General features: G+C 40.7%; 3 protein-coding genes across 4 annotated transcripts; 1 reads left to right on the top strand and 2 right to left on the bottom strand.

Annotated features, from left to right (window-relative positions):
* Positions 1 to 342: 342 nt before the first annotated feature.
* Positions 343 to 4,536, bottom strand: LOC135605576 (plant cysteine oxidase 2-like). 2 transcript variants are annotated; one of them, XM_065095831.1, is made up of 5 exons: positions 3,817 to 4,536; positions 2,622 to 2,740; positions 2,365 to 2,524; positions 2,050 to 2,151; positions 343 to 854 (listed from the first exon to the last, which is right to left on the bottom strand). In XM_065095831.1, exons 1-5 carry the CDS (start codon positions 4,031 to 4,033, stop codon positions 730 to 732), a joined length of 723 nt encoding a protein of 240 aa, XP_064951903.1. In that variant the 5' UTR covers positions 4,034 to 4,536; the 3' UTR covers positions 343 to 729. The 2 variants fall into 2 exon arrangements, with proteins under 2 accessions (XP_064951903.1, XP_064951902.1); XM_065095830.1 differs by having other exon boundaries at positions 2,050 to 2,256; positions 3,817 to 4,534.
* Positions 4,537 to 13,332: 8,796 nt separating this feature from the next.
* Positions 13,333 to 17,173, top strand: LOC135605575 (ATP-dependent Clp protease proteolytic subunit-related protein 1, chloroplastic-like). Its single transcript, XM_065095829.1, has 9 exons — positions 13,333 to 13,707; positions 14,805 to 14,920; positions 15,014 to 15,214; positions 15,327 to 15,431; positions 15,564 to 15,626; positions 16,262 to 16,373; positions 16,446 to 16,507; positions 16,588 to 16,770; positions 16,860 to 17,173. The coding sequence occupies exons 1-9, from the start codon at positions 13,440 to 13,442 to the stop codon at positions 16,944 to 16,946; spliced, it is 1,197 nt and encodes a 398-aa protein (XP_064951901.1). The 5' UTR covers positions 13,333 to 13,439; the 3' UTR covers positions 16,947 to 17,173.
* Positions 17,174 to 19,495: 2,322 nt separating this feature from the next.
* LOC135604983 (cytokinin riboside 5'-monophosphate phosphoribohydrolase LOG7-like) lies at positions 19,496 to 23,025 on the bottom strand. The gene is made up of 7 exons (XM_065094642.1): positions 22,762 to 23,025; positions 21,896 to 21,993; positions 21,444 to 21,474; positions 20,746 to 20,845; positions 20,585 to 20,655; positions 19,873 to 20,016; positions 19,496 to 19,628 (listed from the first exon to the last, which is right to left on the bottom strand). Exons 1-7 carry the CDS (start codon positions 22,909 to 22,911, stop codon positions 19,533 to 19,535), a joined length of 690 nt encoding a protein of 229 aa, XP_064950714.1. The 5' UTR covers positions 22,912 to 23,025; the 3' UTR covers positions 19,496 to 19,532.
* Positions 23,026 to 23,611: the final 586 nt, after the last annotated feature.

The raw sequence follows: 23,611 nt of genomic DNA, 5'->3' as shown, positions 1-23,611 counted from the left end.
ATGATAAACTATATTTTTTTAGAAATATAAGTAAAAATAAATTTTCGATCTTAATATTTCCATTTTCTAAGCTGCAAAATTAATTGAAAGGTTAAGCTTTCGTAGCATGATTTAGTTTACATCCATGATATTTACAGTGACCTCAAGGATAATTTAGAGAGACAGAATCCATAATTCTTAGATTAATAATATATAATTAGTGTGCAATTAAAGACCAACATAAAAACGCAACAATTCGATGGATGCAGCTCAACATCAGCAGGATCGAAGTCAGATCAACCACCACAAACATCAAGCAAACAGAACTGGAGAAGCATTGACAATTACATGAAAACAAAGTGGTGATCACAGTAAAGGATGACTCGCAAATGCTCAATTGATTCTGCAGGCCTTACAAATGAAGAAGAGCCATCAGAGTTCCATGAGAGACAATGAAATCAGCAAGCTTCGTAACCTTCTCAAGCTACACAAGAATGGCTTTCCATGACAACCCATGACCAGAACCAAACTCTCTGGAACAGACCCTGAAATGTTTTTTTGGGGGGGTCTAAGCTAGTATTCTATCAAAGAAAAAGGTTTCTGAAGAGACGATTTTTGAAGGTGAGCAAACACCGCCCCGATCTTATCGTCTAACCTTTTCTTTCTTTATGTATCTACACTCAAACAACCAGCCCCGTAGCTTCTTTGTGCTTTGCTGCAAACGTCGCAGCATCATCGCAGAGTTGCAAATTAGCAGTCTACAACTTTTGGGCCCTTGTACTCAGCACCACGCACGACAAGATCATCAGGCTCACTTCCCCTCTCTTCCAGCCATGCATACTCCTCGCTCTCACCAGACAACACGATTGCATCGCCTGCAATAATGGGTCATGCCACATGACACTTGCCTCAAAGATGAAAATTTTCATTAAAGGAACAAACATATTGCTAATCCAATCTGAAATATTACAGTTAATAGTCAAGATTTTTGTCACATTTTTATACTGCGATGTAATAGTTTCTTAGATTATAAGCCATGGTTTTTTGTTTTCAACAGGAGATGTCCAGCTCAATTTGTTCCTTAGATAATGAAATTATAATAATCTCAAGAACATCATGGCACCTCATTGCCCACAAATCAACAAGGGCTCCTGAGACACATTATTTCCAGCTCAGGCGATATGAAGGGACAACTATGAAAAAGGCTTAGTGGTTTTAAAGTAACTCGACATCGGTAATGATTAATGTTTGAATTCAAAGTAGTAAAACTTTTCTTTGCCATAATTGGTAGTGAGGTCTATCATCCCACACATTGAGTTACCACAAAAAATTAGGCAATATGATATGGCTACCAAACCCCTGACACCCTGACATAAGCTTTCTAAGGATCCATTCCACTATGGTGTTAAAGCATGTATCTTCCCTAACAGCTTAAGCCTTCAGGATTTATGGTCTAGACGATATCAAAGCTGGTCATGAGTTCAATTCCCGAACCTATCCCTCTTTCCCAATGTTTAATTAAAAAAAAATTTGCGACGTACCTATTTTTTCATTTGAGCTTGCACCATTCACTCAGGTTTCATTCACACATCAAGCCTAACTGGCTTACTTGTGAGAAGAGATATTAAAAATCATATATCCAACCCTTTCCTAAAGGCTTGTTTTGAGATTTGTAATCACCCAATTCAATACAGTCAGCTAGAGTCCTACTAAAAATCTGGATATAATATGCATATGGTACTAAACCCTGTTTCGTAACTTAACTTGAAAAGGCATATATGGAAAATTGGTAAAAAATTGGACATACTCTCGCAACATAATCAGCGGCATCATAATATTAAACGTGGGTTACGAGGAGCCAGCAGGATTAACTTGCAATATTACCAATAGCTGCCTTTAAACCTCATATACCAATACCATGAATAAAAATGTCAAGGTACTACATTTTTGTAGGCTTTCCAAGCTGATGCAAGTGTCCATAAATTTGGCATCGCATGAACGTAACGCCATAGGATATTAGAGTAGAAACATCAATTAGAAAGTCGCTGCAAGTTAGAATGATGAACATACCTGGAAAACTTGAGTATGCATACTCCTTGTAGTAAATGCAAGCCCTACCTTCATCATCGTTGTATGGTGGTCCAAGGACATCTAGCACTGCACAGGAGGTTACTGCAGTAAAACAATGCATGTTACCCCCAGTGGTAGGGTATAAAACCGATGTTTCACAGGGTGCCTTAAAGATGGCATCAGTGTTCACCCTTGCCAAACATGCACCTGCATTTTTCAAACAATAATGACATACTAATAACAAGAAAAACAAATTAGCAAGCAACATGCTTCTTCGTGTTCATACAAACTGAACAATTCCAACAGAGCGCGTACCACTTGAGGATTTGATTTTCTCATTGGAGCCCTGAGGATCAGTAACCCAATCGTAGGACTTAATGTGCATGGAGCCAAAAAGGAGTTTGCTAAAAACAGTCATGCCTGGGTGATTGTGAAGTGGAATGACAGCTGCTTGAGGGAGGCAGAAGATACCAATCTGCAAAATGTAGCCAGCAACAAAGGAGAATGGTAACCTTCCAAACTGCCTACAAAATCAAAGCACTAAATGGTAGAATCTAAAGAATGTTGGATACCGAAAATTTGGGGCATGCATAAATGTGCAAATATGTAACTGGAGGAGGTCCATCCATCCCAACATTCCGAAAAAATGGCATGTTAGAACTTAGACCAACATTTGCTGGCTTTAAAGTATCTGCATGAGAGGACAAAACCACAAACCATATCAAATACACAATACAGGTCAAAGGTGATAATGAAACTAACCAAAGGATAGATATATCCAGATTCCAATTCTATGTTTCCATTATGAGATCAGTGAACCAAAATATGTTTAGATTACCTGCATTCAACTAATTGCTATAATTATATATCTTGTTTCCTGCATGTAATCTATGGCAATTTTCTATAATATAGGAGATCAGAAACAACATAAGATTGGACAGTAAAATCAAAACTGCCATTGGAGCAATAGATGTGCTCAGATATAGTAAATTCCTTGTTATAACCCCACAAAAACATGACATGTCGAATGACAGATATGGGGAGAGAAAGGGCAGAAAAACCATGATCTAACCATTGAAAAATGGTAAAACTTTTTGTACTTACCAACTGGTTATACATACATACATACATACATACATATATATATATATATATATATACATATATATATATATATATAAAGAAGTATTAGCTTAAACATCTCAGACATCGACAATGATAAGAACCACGTGGTGCGTGGAACTCCCGTATTAGCAAAAAAATCAAGGAATACAAAATATTAAGACTACAGGTACGGAGACAGTCCTGTTGCCTCTTGTTTTGCTCATATTTGTCAGTACTCCAAGTTCAGTTTTATGATGTAACATCAGATCATAATAAGAAAGGAACAGCATCTGAAGACACAAGAAAGCCTGATGGTCTTAAGTCGGATATTAGACATAGCTTGTCTAGCAAGAAGCGTGCATGAATCGAATCCAGGAAGAAAAGTAGAAATTAACCAATATCTTATTTCAAAATCGCTGCTTTAAGCTATCAATTGTCATGTCTGGTATACAGAAATGTGTGCATATCCATAAACAACAAGTTAATCCAATCTTTGCACTAAAGTAAACAATTATCATATATGTCAATATGTAATGGCCGTAAAGCAATCTATGTAATCACATTACAGTTAAAGATGAACCCTTGTGAGACAAACCAGAAAGCAAATTAAGAAAAACAAAGAAACAAAATGATCCATTCACCTATAGTAGATTAGAACAGTACCAAGAAAAGATCGAAGGCGCTCCACATCATTCGGTGATGGGATGATGCCAGGCCCACCCTCAGCAAAAATCTCCTTGCAAGTTTCAAACAGCCTCTGCACGGCACGCGGCATCGATGCCAGCTTCTTCTGCCGCCGCTTTTTGGACGATGACTTGCCCTTCTCCGTCGCCAACTCTTCTCTTACCTCGCGGTCAGCCAAGGTGGCGTCGACCCTCATCCAAAGAAAAACACACACACAAAAAGAAAAGAAAGGCAAAGCTCTAAATCGGGGATAGTCGATCCACCGAAACCACAGTCGCAATCAAAATTACAACTTTCGAGGAGTTACGGAATGCTGGACCGGGAAAACACGAAGAACGTGGAAAAGATTGGATTTTTGGCAAGCATAAGCAGAAAGGTAGCTGGGTTGCAAGGTGGGGAAAGGAACAAAGAAAGAAAGGTACCAGCGGAAGGGAAGATTGGGTGATGATTCCTGTACACCTACATGGCCGCCGTACTCGCGAGCAAATCTATGTCGCTTTGCTTTCTCAAAAAGAGCAGAAATCTATGTTCTGAATGCCTCTTTTTTAAGGAAGGGAAGGGGAGATTGAGATCGGGATGGAGGTTGGGACGATTCCTGTTGGCTGAAGGTGATGGAGATGAGGCACAAGAAGCAGGGAGGCTCCGCAATGATACCATTTTTATGGGAAGGCGATCGAAAACCAGGGGCCATGCCAAGGGAGGTTCTCAGCTTTCCTGTGGGCTGCTCCAAACTGCCTTTGGTTTTTATACCCCCTCCCTCCCATCTGTCCGTATGTTGGTTGTATGCGCTGTGGTGGACCAGAAACTGCCTCCTGTCAACATCTTATAAGTCAATTGATGCAGGACTTTGATTTAAGACGTAGAGATCTTTATGAGACCTTTGTGGCTGTACACCCGTCCCTGTTGTGCGTACAAGCAACATATTTATTTACTTGTATCTCTCTCCTCTTGATAGTTATGAATGTGAGAACTCATGGATAAACATCTATATGCTGATTTTTTCTTTAATAAAGAAAATAAAAAGTAAATATAGGCATTGGTGTTGATGACAGTTAAAGGGCCGCTCCAATACTGGACCACGGCATCAGAAAGGACCCGCAACTGTAGCCATGCGCACGAAAAATAAAGTAGCAACAAAGCGAGCGGGAAAGGCTGACCATGTACCAGGAATCTAACCATCGTTTCGTTAACTAACTCGTTTCCAACCGTAACACCGCAGCGGCGGCCACGACTTATCAAGCGAAGTACACGTGAAAGTGATACGTGTCAAAAAGGAATGGGTTATGTTGGCGAACTATTTATGTGTCATAGACGTCGGCACCTGAAGAATTTGTGGGGTCGCGTCGGCCATGAAAAAATTCAGGGTGATGTGGCATCTTGAGTGACTCGTGTTGACGATCTGGTCCACGTAATATGGTAGCAGGAGATGGAGACGGTAAAGGAATCAAAAGATTTGATTCTTTTCTCCTAACGTTAAGAGGTACTCGGTCGGTCATCGCGGAGCAGCGAAATGGGTGGCTGCCATACGTTTTGTCATCGCATACAAGACTGTGGTTGGATTCGAATCGAAAGAGAACGTGAATCGAATAGATGAAGAATTAGAATCAATGATTCGATGATTTCGAATTGAATCGAAGCCGTATCAGATGATTCGATTTTGATTCCAATTTCTTTGATTTCGGACCCGCCGAGCAACGCCACCGCCGTCTCATGAGCCTACGAATTGACCGCCGAGAGGAGGCCGACAACCTTTATGGAGCTGATGACGTTTAATCGAGAGGAAGACGCCGATGGTGATGCAAAAGCTGCGTCCGACGTGGATGAGTGGCAATGGGTCACACTCTGTTGGAATGCTACATTGATCGTGCATTCAATTCCATCTTTGGTAAAAAAAAGACTTGATTTTTTTATGTGTGTCGTATCATTCATTGGACTCCGTATCATCATTGGTTCTACAAGATCAAACACGAAGAGAGTACGAACCACGACAGGATACAGGGATTGCAATAAATTCATGTGGTATTGTTCTGAGTCAACCCCCGAACTCGGTGGCATTATTACTTACGAAAGTATAAGAGACATAATAGTGATCAAAGGGTGTTAAGCTTCATTCAAATCGAATCGCTTAGTTTTAATTAAAATAAAATAGATTCGAACTAAAAATTAATTCAGACCAATATAATCAAATCGATTCAAAATCAACTAATTGTTACGATCGGAGTCGTCGCTAAGAGGACGGGTGAGTTAGTGCTGTGCTAAAAATTACAACTTCAAAACTTCGTTTTGATTAAAATCGTTTATGATATAAAACCATTTCGTAAAGGTAATACTTCGAAAGCATACACAAGAGAGTAGTAGATGTAAAGAGCAAGTAAGGAGGTTTGCGATTAAAGGAAATTGCTCAAAGAAATGCAAACCAGATTTTAGAGTGATTCGAACGTTGTGGCCTACATCCACTTCGCTGATTCCTCTTCCGTCGAGGCCATCGGTATCCATTATCGGTCTTCCTTCAATAGGCGAAGATCAATCACCTTTTACACCCCTCTTCTTTTTTTCACGGGTTTAGAAGACAACCCTTACAAGCATTCACACTTCTCTTACAGAATTCTAAACTTAGAGCGGAGAAGGAAATTTCTAAAGAGATCATAGCAGCGTTTTCTCACTTTTGAATACTCTGCACTTGTGTGCTTTAACCAGCGATGAGAGGGATATTTATAGGCTTTAAGTTGATTCAAACTTGGAGCCTAAAAACATTTCATCCCGGGTTTCCCGAGCACGAGCGGTACCACTGCTAGTGTCAGTCTGACACTGACACTACACTGGGCGGTACTACCGCCTGGGGGGCTGTGCTGGTCGATACCACTGCCTGGCACCCTGCAATGGGTGGTACAATCGTCCAGACTAATGGTACCATCGCTTGACACAATCTCGAAAACTGTGTCACGACGATGAGACTTCTTGGGGCACTGTTTGGGTCTCTCATTGGCCCCAACACAGTCATTACATGGGCCTCGCTGGCCCCTAATTGGGTTGGCCTAAATCTAAACCCAATTACGTACTAACTACGAAATCTAAAATATAATCTGAGTTAAACAAGTCCGTAAGTCTATTCTTCCGGCGAGCTTCCGACAAACTTCCGATGATCTCTCGACAATGTTTTGGCGGACTCCCGGCAAGCTCCTGGACTTCACGACGATCTTCTTAGCAAGTTCCGATGAGCTTCTCTGGCAAGCTCCAAGACTTCTCGGCTGGTTCCACCAGAACTTCCGACGAACGTCCGGATTTCCGACGAACTCTCGAACTCCCAACGAAATCACGTCCTTAACTCCGGGACCTCATTTTGCTTAATGTCTTGCTATCATAGTTAATCATGCACATGTAAAACACACTTCGATCTAGACAATTAATACTAAGCATTAATCATGTTGTCTAGCATGTCATTTGTCCTTCGACGTTTCGTTTGATTCTTCGACACATCGTCCTCTCTTACGGCCTATTGCCCAATCGGCCAATTGACTTCGCAACTCCGATATCCTTGACACAATATCCGCTCTTCTTGGCACGATACCCGAATCCATGGCCCGAAGCCTTCTTCGATACGTCGACCGATCCACTAGCTCAACGTCCAATCTTCTGACATATTTTTCTCCGGCCCAACATGATTTTTCCTGCTTTAATTGTCTCATCCTTATCAAAGCATCATGCGTCACTCAAAACGTAGATTAAAACATGAACACTTATCAATTGGTTTCATCATCAAAATACGAGATTCAACACTGATTCGACTAATCAATTTATAATTTTAAATATTTTTTAAATATATATTTTAAATGAATTAATTCGATTTAATTGAATCTAATTGATAAAATTAGACTCAGAATTATGATATTGAAATTTAGACAAATTTGACCTTTATTTGATTAATTAATTTGCACTGGTTAAGAGCTTAAGATGGTGAACTTGATCAGATTAATATTTGTAAAATTAAAATTGATTTGACCCAAGTCGATTAATCAAAATTTTTAAAAAATCTCAAATAAGAATCGTTTATAGTCTTCAAAAATCAAAATCGAACTATTTCAACAATTTCCAACCATAATTGATATCATTCATATGAGTTTGCATTAACGATTAGAAATATTACACATATAAATTGTTTGTGTTAACGATTAGAAATAATATACGTATCAATTGGAAAAGGATGGAGGAAGAGAAGAATGTAATAATTATTAAAGTTTTAAATGGAATTTATTTATATATGTTAATCATTATTTCTCATAATTATATGATATATTAATTATGACAAAATATGACATATAAACCATGATATCATGATACATGATCTTTTTTAAAATATAACATATAACTTTGGCCGTTGATTCCAACGGGAATACATATTACATGGAAAAATCAAATATTCACATTAAATTATTTAAAAAATTATGGGTTAAATTATAATGACTCGATATGATTCAATAATTGATTTATTAACTTCATTCAACCTAAATAATTGATCAAAATATTTAAATTAAAATTAATAATAATATATTCATCAAATTTTTATAGATTAATCTTAATCTTAATCCATTTTCAATATAAAACTAATTGAGATATTATAAGAATTATTCAACTCGATATCATCCCAATAACTATTTAGCTCCATATGTGAAAAAAAATCCCTCTATGAAAAATAAATTTGCTTAACTATCTCTCTAACTTCAAATGATTTATGTATTTTTTCTTTAAATTTAAGTCAAATACACATATTTCTATAAAGGTTAAAAATTTGCTTGTTACTTGTGCAAGTCTATACCGGTTGAAAGATTAGAGGAGGAAATAGTCTTATTTTTCTATTTTTATTAATGCTTTAATTTTCCTTGGTACCGTTTAATAGTTAAGATAATAATCCACTAATTACTAAATAATTTAAAATCATCTATAGTGAATATGATACCTATTATTATCCTATCAAACTTAATTAACTGATAAATCTGTCCCAAAATTGATTTAAAGAATTTTTCTACACATAGCTATCTCAAATTAAATTAAAAGGCATCCTTATTCGATTTAAATTGATTGAACTCGAACATAAAAAATGTTTTAAAAATAATTTATCTATTTTATATAAAAAAAGAATAATTATTTTCCACATAGGTATCAAAATAATTATTTTCATAAAAATATTTTTTTTTAAATATAATTAAAAATATTTTATCTAAAAAAATCTCCTTATTAAGTTTTTACTGAAGGGCACCATTTAATTGATTTTTATTTGAAACGATCTTTTTAATTAATTCGATGAAAATATCTTATGTCCTTCATCGTTCCCACTTCTCCCTTTTTATTTGTCATTTTCTATTACCTTTGTGTAGTGTTGCTTGTGGGGCGACAACATTGTCCCCTCTCTTGGTAAAATTATTATTAGTAAACAAATATATCGTGGCTGATGAGTCAGTATGGTCTGGTCCACGAGTCAATGTGGGGAGTCTTCTGTTGACTAAGCTAGATTTCGAGGTTGATCGGGCCCTCGCGACGAGGTATTGATCAGCGTTCATTGGTGTGCCAATCTGAGAGCTGTGTATGCCAAGCTGTGTCTCTCCTTCTCTGGGGTGGTTGGCAGCTCGTCTTCGTGAGATGGTCGCAGCCTCGGGAAGGGGTGCTAATTAGTGTTGGTCGCTGGATTGACCGAGATGTGGCTCGGGCATAAGATTGGCCGCGAGGTGTGGCTCGAAGCTGGATTTGGTTGAGATGCGACTCGGGCATTGGATTGGCCAAGATGTGACGCGGGTGTTGGATTGGCCGAGATGCGACGCAGGTGTTGGATTTGGCCGAGATGCGTGGCTCGGGTGTTGGATTTGGTCGAGATGCGACTCGAGCGTTGGATGGCCGATGTGCGTGGCTCGGACGCTAGATTTGGTCGAGATACAACTCGAGCGTTGGATGGCCGATGTGCGTGGCTCGGACGTTGGATTTGGTCGAGATGCCACTTGGGTGTTGGATGGCCGAGGTGCGTGGCTCGGACGCTGGATTTGGCCGAGTGGGTAGCTTCGGCTTTGTATCTAGTCTAGGGATCGAGTTGTGAGCTCGGCTCCAAATTGAATTTAGGGACCGAGTTGTGAGCTCGGCTCCGAATTGAGTCTGGGGATCGAGTTGTGAGCTCGACTCTGAATTGAGTTACCGATGGGTCGTCAATCGGGAGCGATCTGGAGTGACCCAAGTAGGAGCTGGGCCTGCGGGCTGTAGGTTGGGAACCAATCTAGAGAGGCTCGGACAAGAGCTGGGCCTGCGGGCCACAGGTCGAGAACCGATCTAGAGAGGCTCGGGCAAGAGCTAGGCATGCGGGCTGTAGGTCAGGAACTGATCTGGAGAGGCTCGGGCAAGAGCTAGGCTTGCAGGCTGTAGGTCAAGAACCGATCTAGAGAGGCTCGGACAAGAGCTAGGCTTACGGGCTATAGGTCGGGAACCGATTTGGAGAGGTTCGGGCAAGAGCTGGGCCAACGAGCCGTAGGTTGGGAACCGATCTGAAGAGGCTCGGGGAAGAGTTGGGCCTATGGGCTGCAGGTTGGGAACCGATCTGGAGAGGCTCGGGCAAGAGTTGGGATGGCGAGCCGCGGGTCGGGAATCGATCTGGAGAGGCTCGGGCAAGTGCTAGGTCGGCGTCTTTCGATGGGTCCCCTGGGATGTGGAGTTGATTATTAGGGTTTCTCGAGATAGCGCTCGAGGTGACCTTTTCGGATGAAGTCCTTGCTTCGATTCTGGAGGTCATGACAATCTTCCATACCGTGGCCATAATCCCAGTGGAACGTGCTCAGAGGGGGAGGCGAAGACCTCGGGAGTAATAGCTCTTGTCAGTCGGGCCTTTGGCGGGGTTGCACCGGGGCTACTGAAGTTGTTCCCCGGGATTGCTTCGCCCTTAGCATCTTGTTGTTCATGCACTTTCCCGCCACCAGAGCTTTGGCGGCAACGTACTGGTTGGCGCACTTGAGCATCTCGAGGATGGTTGCTGGCGACCTCTCGATCAGTGACTAGAAGAACCTTGAAGGCTTCAAGCCCATCAGAAACGCTTGCATGATAAGAGAAGGGTGAGCGTCCGGGAATCCCCGGATCTTAGTGGTGAAGCATGCCACAAACTGAGAAAGCGACTCTTCTTCGTGCTGGGATAACACGAGCAGGGTGGCCATGGAAGACCTAGGTCGTGCGCTGGCGAGGAAGTTCTGCTCAAACTTCCCAACGAGTTGGTCGAAGGACGAGACCGAGGATTGGCATAGCCGGCTGAACCATGCTCGTGTCGATCCCCTTAGAGTGGTCAGAAATGCTCGGCACATTAATGCATCGGAGGTGTCATAGAGGGCCATCTGAGCCTAGAATGTGGAGACGTGCTCCGTGGGATTGGAGCTACTGTCGTATGTCTCCAATGTCGGCAGCCTGAAGCTGAGAGGTACCGGCTTGTCCTGTACTTCCTGAGTGAAAGGGGACCCGCCCGAGCCGCCTTCGCTAGACTCACCCCACGATTTTCGAAACTCATGCTGGAACGCATCCAAACGTTGGTTGACCCGGGACAATTGGGCCCTAAGCGAGTTGTCCGCCAAGTCGGATGATACGGTGTTATTCTCGAAGTGGGGTAGTGTGACTTGACAGGGTGCAGGTATGCTCTGCTCGGGCGGACCTCTCAGGTCCGTCATTTGGTCTCAGGCTTCTGCTGTCCCGACCTGCTCCCTGCTCGACCTTTGCCGGGTCGGGTGAGTCGAGGGAGCTGATAGCTGCACGATTTGGAGAATGAGCGGGACAAGCATCTACATCATCCCTGCCATCGCTTGTACTTGGTTGGTCAGGCTGAGGAACGCCTCGGGCGACACGGCCGAGGATCCCGCGATAAGTTTGGGAGGTGGTAACCCCGAGTCATTGAACGGGCGCCAGCAGCGATCTGGCGTCGCGATCGGGATCCCCCCATCTCGAAGGACGGGAAGGGGCTGATCTCCGAGCCCGACAAAAGGGTGACCGACCGATGGTTCTTCCTCGAGGAGAGCTCCTGTGGGATGCTCCTACGACATGACCGTCCTTCTAGCGCCAAAATGTTAGTGAACAAATATGTCGTGGTTGATGAGTCAGCACGACCTGGTCCACGGGTCAATGTCGGGAGTCTTCTGTTGGCCGAGCTGGATGCTGAGGTCGACTGGGCCCTCGCGACGGGGTGTTGATCAGCATTCCTTGGTGTGCCGATCCGGGCGTCGTGTATACCAAACTGCGTCTCTCCTTCTCTAGGGTGGTTGGCAGCTCATCTTCGTGAGGTGACCGCGACCTCGGGAAGGGGTGCTGGTTGGTGTTGGTCAGGATCCGAGCCGGTTGGCTACTCTCCTTCGTGTACTAGATGGCGATTCCCGAGTGGTTGGTAGCTCGCCTTCGTGAGTGGTTGCGTTTTCCTACAAAAATGGCCTGATCCCGACGAGGCCCCTCCGACGAGCAAGTTAGTCGAGTGATCAATTAATTTTTCTACCTCTCCCGTTCCTAGATCAGGTCGGGGGTATTTATACCTACGTGCGGGAATTGGTCGGGCCCTGGTCCGGCATGACCGTTGACTCTGGGGACGAAACAACCTCTCTGACGAGATGATGTTTTCGAAGGTTCTCGAGCGACGTATGGTGTCACGTCGATCTGCAGGTGGTTCATATAGGGCCAAAACACGGTTCAGGAGCTCGTTGCCCACACCATCTTCTATCACTCTCTCTTCCTCGTGATTGAAGACAAGGAGCCATTTGATCTCATTCTTGTCAACCACGAGGGTCATCTATTTAATATTTATGTTATTGGTGCCTTTGTGTGTTTGCTTCGGTTTTACCCACATTGCACAGACGATAAAGGAGGGCACAAGGTTACCCATGGGTGGCATTGCATACAGGCAACAGGGGAGAGCAAGCAACAAGAGAGGAGGAGAAGGGAGAAGGGAGAACGAAGAGCAAGAGGAAAAGGAGGCAACAGACGACACTACTCACGGTAGGAGCTAGGATAGTGACAGTAACAGAGGCAACGACTGTCAAGGCAACAACAATGGTTGAGGGCGATGACGAGGAACGCAGCAACAATCAACGACTAGTGGAGAGTTGAAAGATATTTTCATCAAATTGATAAAAAAAATATATCCTAGAGTAAAAACTAATTAGAGGGCTCATTTGAGTGCGATTTTTTAAGATAAAAACACCTAAATAAAAAAAAATATTATTTTTACAAAATAACTATTTATAAAAAAAATCTCTTCTTTTATTTTATTTTTCCTTCCTTTGAATCTCTTCTTTTTTCTGTGAAGAATAAAACACGACGTGGCCCCTCGTTTGGAAATACTACTGAACGAGTTTCCACGAACGGCCACCTTTGGTGTGATGGGTAGAAAATGCGGAGCCCTGCATCAGACCCATGTGACACGAGGGATGGTGTACTAGTGGGTACGCATGCAGTTATTTTTTCATATAACCTCATCTAAAGGATGAAAGAGATCGAGAGAACGAGCGAAGGCACAAGAAAAATAGTAACACGCCATCTGCTAGGGCTCGATCCGCCGCTCGCCACAGGAGGATTACTACATCGGTTTCTCTTCGGAAGTCTAATCCATGGCGGTCGCGCTGCGACCTCTCTCCATCTCTTCTCCATTTGACGATGTCTCCCTCGCACCCGGAAGAGGAGCCTCTCGTGAACTAGGTCTTCGATCTGGTGTCCCCAAGAGCTCATTTTTAGCCCCCTTCAAGCTATCGGCGAGGTCCCCTCATTCTCTCGCCACAGCTTCGAGGAAGAAGGCGGCCTGGAGATGCGAGTCACGGTCTTCTGGCAGCTATGAGCACATACCCAAACAATTTCGGGAGGAAAACCTCAAGAAGGGATGTAAGCGCCTCGTGCCCCGTATCGGAAATTATTTATTTTGTTTTATTTTCGTGATAATTAGATTCAGTGCTTGCGTCTTTTCCGTTGATTTCATGTTCGTTTGTTCTTGTTATTACTATGAAGATGTGAACCTCTTAACTTGGTCAAATCTGTTAACTTTTGTAGGTTTATTTTGCATTTATTCACATACTTTTACTCCTCACAAGTCTTTCTTGATGAGTTCAGACTTTCTAATGTCATTTTATTCCTGTGAGGTTGTAAGGAAGATAAACACCATAAACGCCAGTCATTCAAAACGCCTGGTTACTTCATCGAGCTTTTTCCCTATCACAACAATATAATTCACAGTTTTGAGAGAGAGAGAGAGAGAGAGATAATTCACAGTTTTGAAATGGGAAAATCTGTGTTTGAAACACTTAATTACAATAGTTATCGATTTTGTGTTCTCAAATTGGACATGCTAGGAAGCTTATTTCATTTTTCTTTCATATGGGTGTTGGTATAAGGGTGAAATATGATGTGGTTTTGAAGATGAGGTGTCTAGATTGGGAGCTAAATGACTTCGGAGGATCACAGTGGCTCTACAGATGATATCAAACTATTTCTTTGATGGAGCTTTCTCATGCTAAAGTAAGATTTTTGTAACCAAAATGCCTATACTGAAAACATTGAGAGAGTCGGCCATCTTTTAGTATTCATCTTTCCTCCAGGAAACATCAAGGTCATTTATATGCTTGTGAAGGTTCATTCTGTGCAGTGTGAGAGTGGTTGATTTCTGACTTGTTCAATATTTGGTCATCCTCTAATTTTTTGTGCATAATCAACTTAAACTGTTCCATTTCTTTTGCATCATTTAATTTAGATTTGGGAGTGGTATTTCCCGTTCACATTGACTTGTTCAATATTTGGTCAACCTCTACTTTTTCATGCAGAATCAACTTAAATGGTTCGATCTATATTTCTTCATTTAATTTAGATTTGGTAGTGGTGTTTCCCATTTACATTCTTTCAGCAAACAAATTGTTTATGTTTAGTAAAATGTACACTTTTTGTACTGTGTTTTAGATTAAAATCCTCCCTTCTTTGATGGTTGACAGTGATGGACAATTATAAGAACATTCCTAAGCACCTATATGGCCTTACTGCTTCACAAATGGACATGTTCATGACTGAAGATAACCCCGTGAGGCGGCAAGCAGAAAAAGTTACAGAGGTAGCTGAGAGACTAATACCTTGTTTTCAAGTTTTTTTCGTTCAAAGAACTAAAATGGAGATGAGTCCCATGTGTTATCGGATGTAATTACAGGAAAGCATTTCTTCTGCAAGAAATTACCTTGATAATGGAGGGATGTATAGCTTAACAGGCATTAATGATGGCCCATCAAAGTACAGTATGAGTGTAAGTATGTATCGTGGTGGTGCTCGAGGATATGGAAGGCCAAGATCTGCTCCTCCAGATTTGCCTTCTTTGCTCTTGGATGCTCGAATTGTATACCTTGGAATGCCAGTAAGACATCATGTGTTTGGACAATGTAGCTTGCAAATTCATGCGCTTGATATTCATCGTCTTTCGGTCTTATGCAGATGTGTGATCATGTCTTTTTCTATATATTAAACAGATAGTTCCTGCTGTCACCGAGCTTCTTGTTGCTCAGCTGATGTGGTTAGATTATGATAACCCCTCCAAACCTATATACCTATACATCAATTCACCTGGGACTCAAGTAAGAGTTTCTATAAACAATCAGTTATTTTATATCCTCTGGAGAAGATGTCAATCATATATTATATTCTGCTAAAACAACTAGAAGTTCAGTAATCTGTGTACATACTCATTTCTATTGTATAACTTCCAGAATGAGAATAAGGAGACTGTTGCATCCGAAACTGAGGCTTATGCAATTGCTGATATGATGGCTGTAAGTAAACCAATTCGAATCTCTGAGGATCAGTTGGCTTGAGGAACATTGATATAAGTTATACTGTTGAAAAATAGTTGCTACTTCTGACCTCCTTTTTCAGGCATGTTTACTTTTTTAGTTTACCAAAGTTGAGAAATCTTTATATCTTCATATATCTGATAAATCACTGCCAGATATATTTGCCTTGTATGTCTTTATAATTATAAAAGTGATCCTTTGTGCTGATTTATTGTTTTTGATGCACTTTCATGGTGACTATAAAGTCTAGTGTTTCAGTTATCTGATATCCTTTGACTAGTGCGAACCAACTTGATTTGGAAGTATGAATTTTATAGTGATGCAGCCTAATTCAGGTTAAAGAATTATGATTAAGACTGAGTCAATATTTGGATAAAGTGGAAGCTTTTTTGGAGAGAGACAATTTGCCCACATCTGAGAACTAAACTAATCTCCTAGGAGCATTTTTTTGTGTAATTTATTTCTACTTCTTGTTTCCAATGTTTTTAATTTCCATATATATACCATAAACAAAAAATATCTGAAGATGAGTAACTGATGCTCAGTGCTGTTTTATCTCCACAACATACTGTATATCTGACCTGCATCTCGGTTTTTTTTTTTTTTGTCAACAGTACTGCAAATCCAAAGTCTATACAGTAAACTGTGGCATGGCATATGGTCAGGCTGCAATGCTTTTATCTCTGGGTGCCAAGGGCTATCGGGCTCTGCAGCCAAATGCCTCCAGTATGTAAATGTCCACTCTCCTGTAGTTGTGTATTTGCATATCACAACTTTAATGATGTCGCTACTTTGCAGCCAAATTGTATCTTCCAAAGGTGAACAAATCTAGTGGTGCGGCTATTGACATGTGGATCAAGGTGATTCTCTTGAGCACGGCCCATATATACGTCAGTCTATCATGTATCTTCGCAATCTTCATGTCATTTACTTCTTTCAGGCAAAAGAGCTTGATGCCAACACCGACTATTACATAGAGCTGTTAGCTAAAGGAATTGGTAAACCAAAGGAAGAGATTTCAAAGGACATCCAGCGACCAAAATATTTCCAGGCGCAAGATGCTATTGCCTATGGAATCGCAGACAAGATCATTGACTCGCGAGATGCGGCATTTGAGAAACGGGTTAAGACTTTAGAAGTTTCATCTGCTCATATAAAATGCCTCAGTTTTGTTTCCTCAGATTGGATTTCTCATATTAATATTTTGTCCAGAACTACGATGAGATGCTAGCACAATCGAAAGCCATGAGAAGGGCAGCTGGAGCTGGTCCACAAGCAGCACCATCTGGGTTTAGGTAGATATTTGAACTGATCAGCAAATAAATAACTTTAGTACCTCATAATTTTCTGGCTGAAAACATACATGTTGATGCTACTGCCAGAAAAGTAGTGCTTGTTTTTGAAGGTGTGCTGTGCATTGGGCATATAAAGGTCTAAATATTTTAGTTACTCTTGCCCATGTTCAAGCACAAGTGTGATGCTTTAAGATGAATCTATCCTATAATAGTTTACCATTTTGTCTGCAATCTGGTGGTATATCTTCCAAATCCAAATCCCGAAATCTTGTGTCCTTCACGTTCATGCTCGTCTCTGGCATGGGCTGTAGTGCACTACGCTCTCGTGGCCGTATTAGTGGTACTTTTAAAGACCACTGCTACATTTTTTTTTTATTGTGGGTCATTATATGAATCATTGTTATTTTCAAGGACAGTCGCCTCTAAACATGTTATGGATTTTATTTGGTCTGAGCTTCTAGGTCAAAAGTTCGAAACATCAATCGATATATTTTAAAGTTGACGGTTGGGAACATCAACTAATATATTTTGAAGATCTTAACTAATTAAGATGATAAAGATTTTGATAATTTATCGTAAGATTTTGGTTCAAATTCTATCCTTTAATTTAGCATTAAAAGAATAATCATTAGTTGGGATGTATGTTGAGATAGAGCCAGATTTTTAACCAATAAGAGTTGTTGAGATGCAGTTAAAGAGTTATCGAGTGCAATTTGTCAAGGTGGGAAGCTGTTTTTGAACTATTGAGACCCCCTCGAGTAGCTAAGCTTATCTTTTTTTTTTGACTTGATTTCTCTAATGCCCAAGTGAAAGTAGAGTGCAAGACGATTTTAAGAAGAGAAGAGTTCCGAAAATCCATAGAAGGATGATTATGCCCTTAACAATTTTATTATTTTACGTGTGGTGTTTTTGGTACGAAGCATACTTATCAACGTATGTAAAAGGATGATTATGCTCTTATCAAGCAATCATTTTTGTCACGTACGTCCACTAGCAAGCAAACATTAGATATTCCTTCCGAGGCTCAGGATGGATCATGAATGGAATGGTTGATCGTAGTCATTAATGAGTTGTTAGCTGGCAAAATAGTCCTAATTCTGCTTTATTTCGGAACATCCATAATGGTCCTATCATTTTTGAACCAGAAATAATCTCGCCCCTAAACGGACCGATAAAATTATGGGTCCTAAAAGACATGTCCTAAAAGACATGTCGAATTCAAGACGAGATTGATGTGGGAAAGACAATCCACACCAAGGGAAATATGAAAAGTGGAGTGTGGAATCACGCACGACACTCGCACCCAACTCAGCTCCGCAAACACCACTAAAGCCCAGTTTGGAGCATCGTTCAGATTGGCAAACACTATCGTCTGCTTGACGAACACCATCGCAACTCCACTCACTCTAATTCGTACCGCACCAAGTTAACTCGGTGATGCCATATCGCTAGTACCATTTAGTTATCGAATCAAAACAATTCGAGTTTAGATTATTTTCCCCTTAGCCTGTGGTGGAATTTGATCTAATCTTCATACTTTTTGGGTTTATTTATGCCTTAGCAGCATGTAAGAGATCTATAGTAAAATTGACAACCCTATTTTAGATTTGTGAATGTTTTTAGCTTATATTTGTGGCTCCCATATATAGTCATTGTACGGAGGTAAAATTATAATTCAAATTATGTGGTATAAAATGTCAATCATCTCGATGCTTTGGAATCTCTGATAGCACAAGACTGGATAGAGTTCTGAGGTAATATCCTTCATTTGACCTTACTTAGTTCTACAGTAATATCATATGAGCACTTATATATTGGAATTTTGTGCATGACGAATTATCCTAGATCTTTTCTCCAATCATTCAAAACTTATGAAATCTATTTTTATATTTTATGATATTTATAAAATATTTTTATTTATAGGATCTTGAATTTATGCTTTGACGACAATTACGTGTTTGCTTGTTCACTATCATGTTTCTTTTCCTTACATGTCTATAACTGTATAAGGTTTCAAGGATATTGATATTTTACGAATGGATATTATATGTGCGCTACACGATATAAGAAAAAATCAACTAAATTCATGATAATACGATAAATAAGGTTCGTTCATGATAATTCAGAGTTCGCAGTACTATCACATGACAGAGAGGAAGAGAGGAAGGGATTAGGTTGGCTTCGGCAATGCCATCTGGGATCAACACCACAAAATCTAAAGAGGACAGGAATCAATCCACAATAAAGACATGAACATCGAGCAATCGTGACAACAAATGCATCACTGTGAAGAGGTTTAACATCGATTTCTTGTCGATCTTAAGGTTCATCGGATAAATTTATCTTCACTTAGTTTGACATAGCAAAATCAAGACACTCGAGAGGAATATATAATCTATGAATTCATTCTGTACGTGTGAATCGTGCCATTTAAATACAAAGACTACAGAGAGACTGTCATTTAACTTGAGAACGAAATGTTGAGGACACTATTTACTCTGACGTTGTTGAACTCTGTTCTAAACTTCTCTTTGAAGAGTATGGTTAGTGACCAAGGGAGGAAAGCCAAGCGGCCGGCGCCGAAGGGAGATTAGGATGCAATACTGGACTCCAGTTCCGGCACAAAGCTCAGTGCCTTCTGTTCGGTATCCCATACCACCGTCGATTCGTACTCAGGTACATATTCCTACAAAATCCAAACAACAACGAGCTTTAAATCGATTAAGAAGAAAAAGAAAAGGAAGCAAATCCGAGCAATGGATGATTTGCTACAACCCAAAATTTGCTCAATGAAAAGAAAACCAGCAAAGAGTATGATTGTTGGATAAAGAATAAATAATCGATCACTTATTTGGGCTAAGATAAATTAAAAAACATGGCATGTGTGAATCAGAAAGTTGGTTTTTGTCATTGCAGGTTTCTTTCTTTACCTCAAGTTTCCTCATCAGCTCCTTGGCTGAATGGGCAGATATAATGATGTGGCGAGCAGCTTGTGATATGAACCCTTCCTCGACAGCCATATCAATGAATGATAACAATGAATTGTAAAAGCCATCAACATTCAGCAGTCCAACCTGATGAGTTAATAATCATAATTTTTTTAGATAAAGTTGCAATAATTTATTCCAAATACATGTGATGGCACGTTCAATAGGAAATGTTAAAACAAATACGTAGCTCAATGCAGTATCTGAAGTATTAGAATGATTAGTTCCCCAAAAATCTGCTTAGATTGGAAGAACATTACATGTTTGGTGTCACAATGAACAGAAACCTTTTGACTGTTGACACATGGGTTCCACTAGTATGTTCCTCGTTTTAAGATTTAAGTACATGTCGTGTAGAGAAGAAGCAAACAAAAAGCTCCCTAGCTGCAGTTTGTAACCAAAGCAAGAGACACATGCATCATTCTAATATCTGAAGTTCCTAAATAATGGAGGGCATGGTATGCATGCACATAGTTAAACTCTTGAGGCCAATGGCTACCGGAAACATGGTCAATGCTATAAAAACACTTTTCAGCAGGCACAGGATGATAATGATTGTTCCAACAGAATTATATTATAATGAGAAGCATTATATTTAAATCTAGTTACCTATTCCTTTACTAAGAAAATGAGAAGCATCTTTTTTTTACTGTACCGGCTTCTTGTGGATTCCAAGCTGAGCCCATGTAATGACCTCAAGTAGTTCCTCGAGTGTCCCATATCCACCTGATTTGTGATTGATATTAGGAGATGATAAAAGATTGAAGTGGCTGACATGAAAGCATACAAGGTATCGTTCAGTGATAGAAATTATACCAGGCAAAGCAATGAAGGCATCTGCCTGGCGAGCCATCTCAGCTTTCCTTTCATGCATGTCTGATACAGCTCTAACTTCTCCAACTGTTCCACCAGTAAGCTGCATATAAAAAGGCATACATGTATAAGCCACATCTGCATCACGGGCATGCATCTGGGAAACTGAGAGAATAGAATTCTAGTCTGAATCTGACAATACACCAAGGATATATTAAGGTGATTGCCAAAGTGTATGCAATAGCAATTTTACTCTGCTAAAGAAAATGCAAGTATGCAGTTTTCATATACATCAAATTATATTACTAGCAAGTCCTAAAGGTATAGGATTTCCAGCAATACTTGAAAGTGAAATCCAAAGTTATCTATGAAGAATCATGCATTAATATATTGAAAATCCAAAATATTACCTCAAAAAAAAAAACTTGAACCGAACACAGAGGAGAAAATTTCTTTGTTTTAGAAGAAGAATGGAGGAGTTAATATCATTCAGAAACAGTTCTACAAGGAAAAAGAATATCGTACAATCTATCATTAAAATAGAGAATTGTGACTTCAAGTCAGAAGAGGTAACCGACACCCAAAGTGCTGCAAAATGATTAGTAGTTCACCAAAATATACATCAATTTCAATCAAACAAGCTTGCAAACTAAATGGCAAACAATACATTGTTAAAAGAAGAGTAATTTATCCAAACCCACCTCCTTCTGCATCAAGGATTTCGGAATAACCCTGAGAAGAAAAATGAAATTCACATGAGCTAACCAAAAATGTAATCCTTTTAGAGTAAAGACAAATAATATCATCTGGAATCACTAGAGAGGTAGACATAGAACTAGTTTGATAAGTTGTGAGAGAAAGAGACCGGATATGAAAAAAAGAATATACACTACTCTCGTCATGGAGGAAGAGAAAAACAATTCTTTGCTGACAGAAACAAAGACAATACCATTCTACATCAAGTAAGGTCAGGAAAACCACCACTACTTGTTGCGTAACAGTGAAGAACAACGAGTTGATTGCAGCTATTAAAATGCCCACACTACATAAAGGCAATAGAAAAAGAGGAGAGACCAAGAAACTCGCGCAGCAGTATAACCCAAAACCAAACAACGTGAAATCATAGAATATGACAGATGAGAGAGAGACCGACCCCAAGACATGGCGTCCCCCATCATGAACTGCGTGAGAAACGAGGCCCATCAACCCAATGCTCCCTCCTCCGTACACCAGATCGATTCCACTGTTCACCTGCACGGCAACATGCAAATGCAAACATCAAACACCACGTCCCAAACAGCCAAGGACGAATCGATTAATATGAAACCCAGTGGCAAAGCAACGGAATGGAAACCCCACGGAAGCGGAGTGGATTAATGTGGGGAACAAGGAATGAGTCATGGCATCGAGGCATCACGTTTCTATCTCACATAATCGCATTGATAGCATCCATTTCATCCCATTTAAAAAACAGAGTATTTGTTTCGTTTGGTTGGCAGAGATCACGCAAGAAGGCTGATCACCGGACAACCGGACTACAGCTAGCAATCCCTCATGCCAAAACCCCGGAATCCTCCCACCGCACGAGCACACCCTGTCCTCTTACAACTCCATCAAACCCTTGTCTAATTCTTCAACGAAACCGAATACAAAAGGGTGGAAAAAGTAGAATTTTGAAGCAAAAAATTATGACTTTTGATCAATACACAATACACCCGCAGAAGAAGATCCATCGCAAATCATTATGCGAGGAACAGATATCGATGGGAATATATCTGAAAACTAAGAGAATCCAGAAAAACAAAGAATGCAGTAGTTTTCGTACTCTAAACAATCTGAATGAATGATTTCATATCTCGTCTACGTAATGTTTAAGACCGAAGCGAACAAGGAACAAATCCCCTGTAGTAACCTCCAAGCCATTTAGAACCGAAGGAATAAAGAACAAGACAGACAAAAACAAGCGGAAAGAACGTCTTGCTTCGGTAAAGGAAACAACTTTCTTGAGGCAATATTTACCAGTTCCTTGCCGAGCTCGATGGCGGCCTCCTGGTAGCTAGTCTTCTTCCCGCACTGACTCCCGCAGAACACGCATATCCTCCGAAACCTGGATTTCTTCTCCACTGTCACCTCTGCCGCCATGAACACCATGTCATTGTCTCCCTTCATCACCGTTAGCGAATGAAATCGTTCTTCCGAATGCTTTCGATTCCTCTATCGCGCGGGATCTACGAAGACGAGGCCTCCGCCTCTCTCCCCGTTCGGTATTTATAACAACGGGTGAGGGAGGATACTCGAACCTTTCTTCTTTTTGGGCTCTGAACCCGTTCCTTATTTTTTTCTCTAGGGTTTTGGGTTCGGGAAACGAGCCTTCGGTGGGGAAACTCCGCACGGTCATCTCGGTACGAAGCCTCGCATCACCGTTAACGGAGACTTCATGATTCGTGTGAACGGCGATCGATCTGCGAATACCGCTTCGAATGAATCGGGCGGGCAACCAACGGATGGTGATGGAACAAAGAGATGCCAAGATTCGTGCCAAGATGGCCTCATCGGACGGCGATGGTTCATCTCCATTCACACATGCTAAGAAGGGGAAAAGCGTAAGTCTTGGTCAACTAACTAATCAAATCTTTTTCCTCGTGTCTCGCGTCCACCGATAGAATCTCAACACGTCGGCGTGGTGGGAACACAATATAAACGTATCTTCTGATATTGCAATCTACGTATACGTCGTTTTATATGAGCAATTAATGTTATCAATAAATTGTTGAATTTTCTTGGAAAGATTCATATCTTCGATATCGTAGTTTATCAACTTGCTGTGTGTCAATCTTCCAGAAAGCATAACAAAGATTTCTTTTTGCTG

The sequence above is a fragment of the Musa acuminata genome, chromosome BXJ2-2, assembly GCF_036884655.1.
Source record: "Musa acuminata AAA Group cultivar baxijiao chromosome BXJ2-2, Cavendish_Baxijiao_AAA, whole genome shotgun sequence".
NCBI classification, from domain to species: Eukaryota; Viridiplantae; Streptophyta; class Magnoliopsida; order Zingiberales; family Musaceae; genus Musa; species Musa acuminata.
Note: the sequence above shows the minus strand (reverse complement) of the source record. Positions and strands in the feature narration are given on the sequence as shown.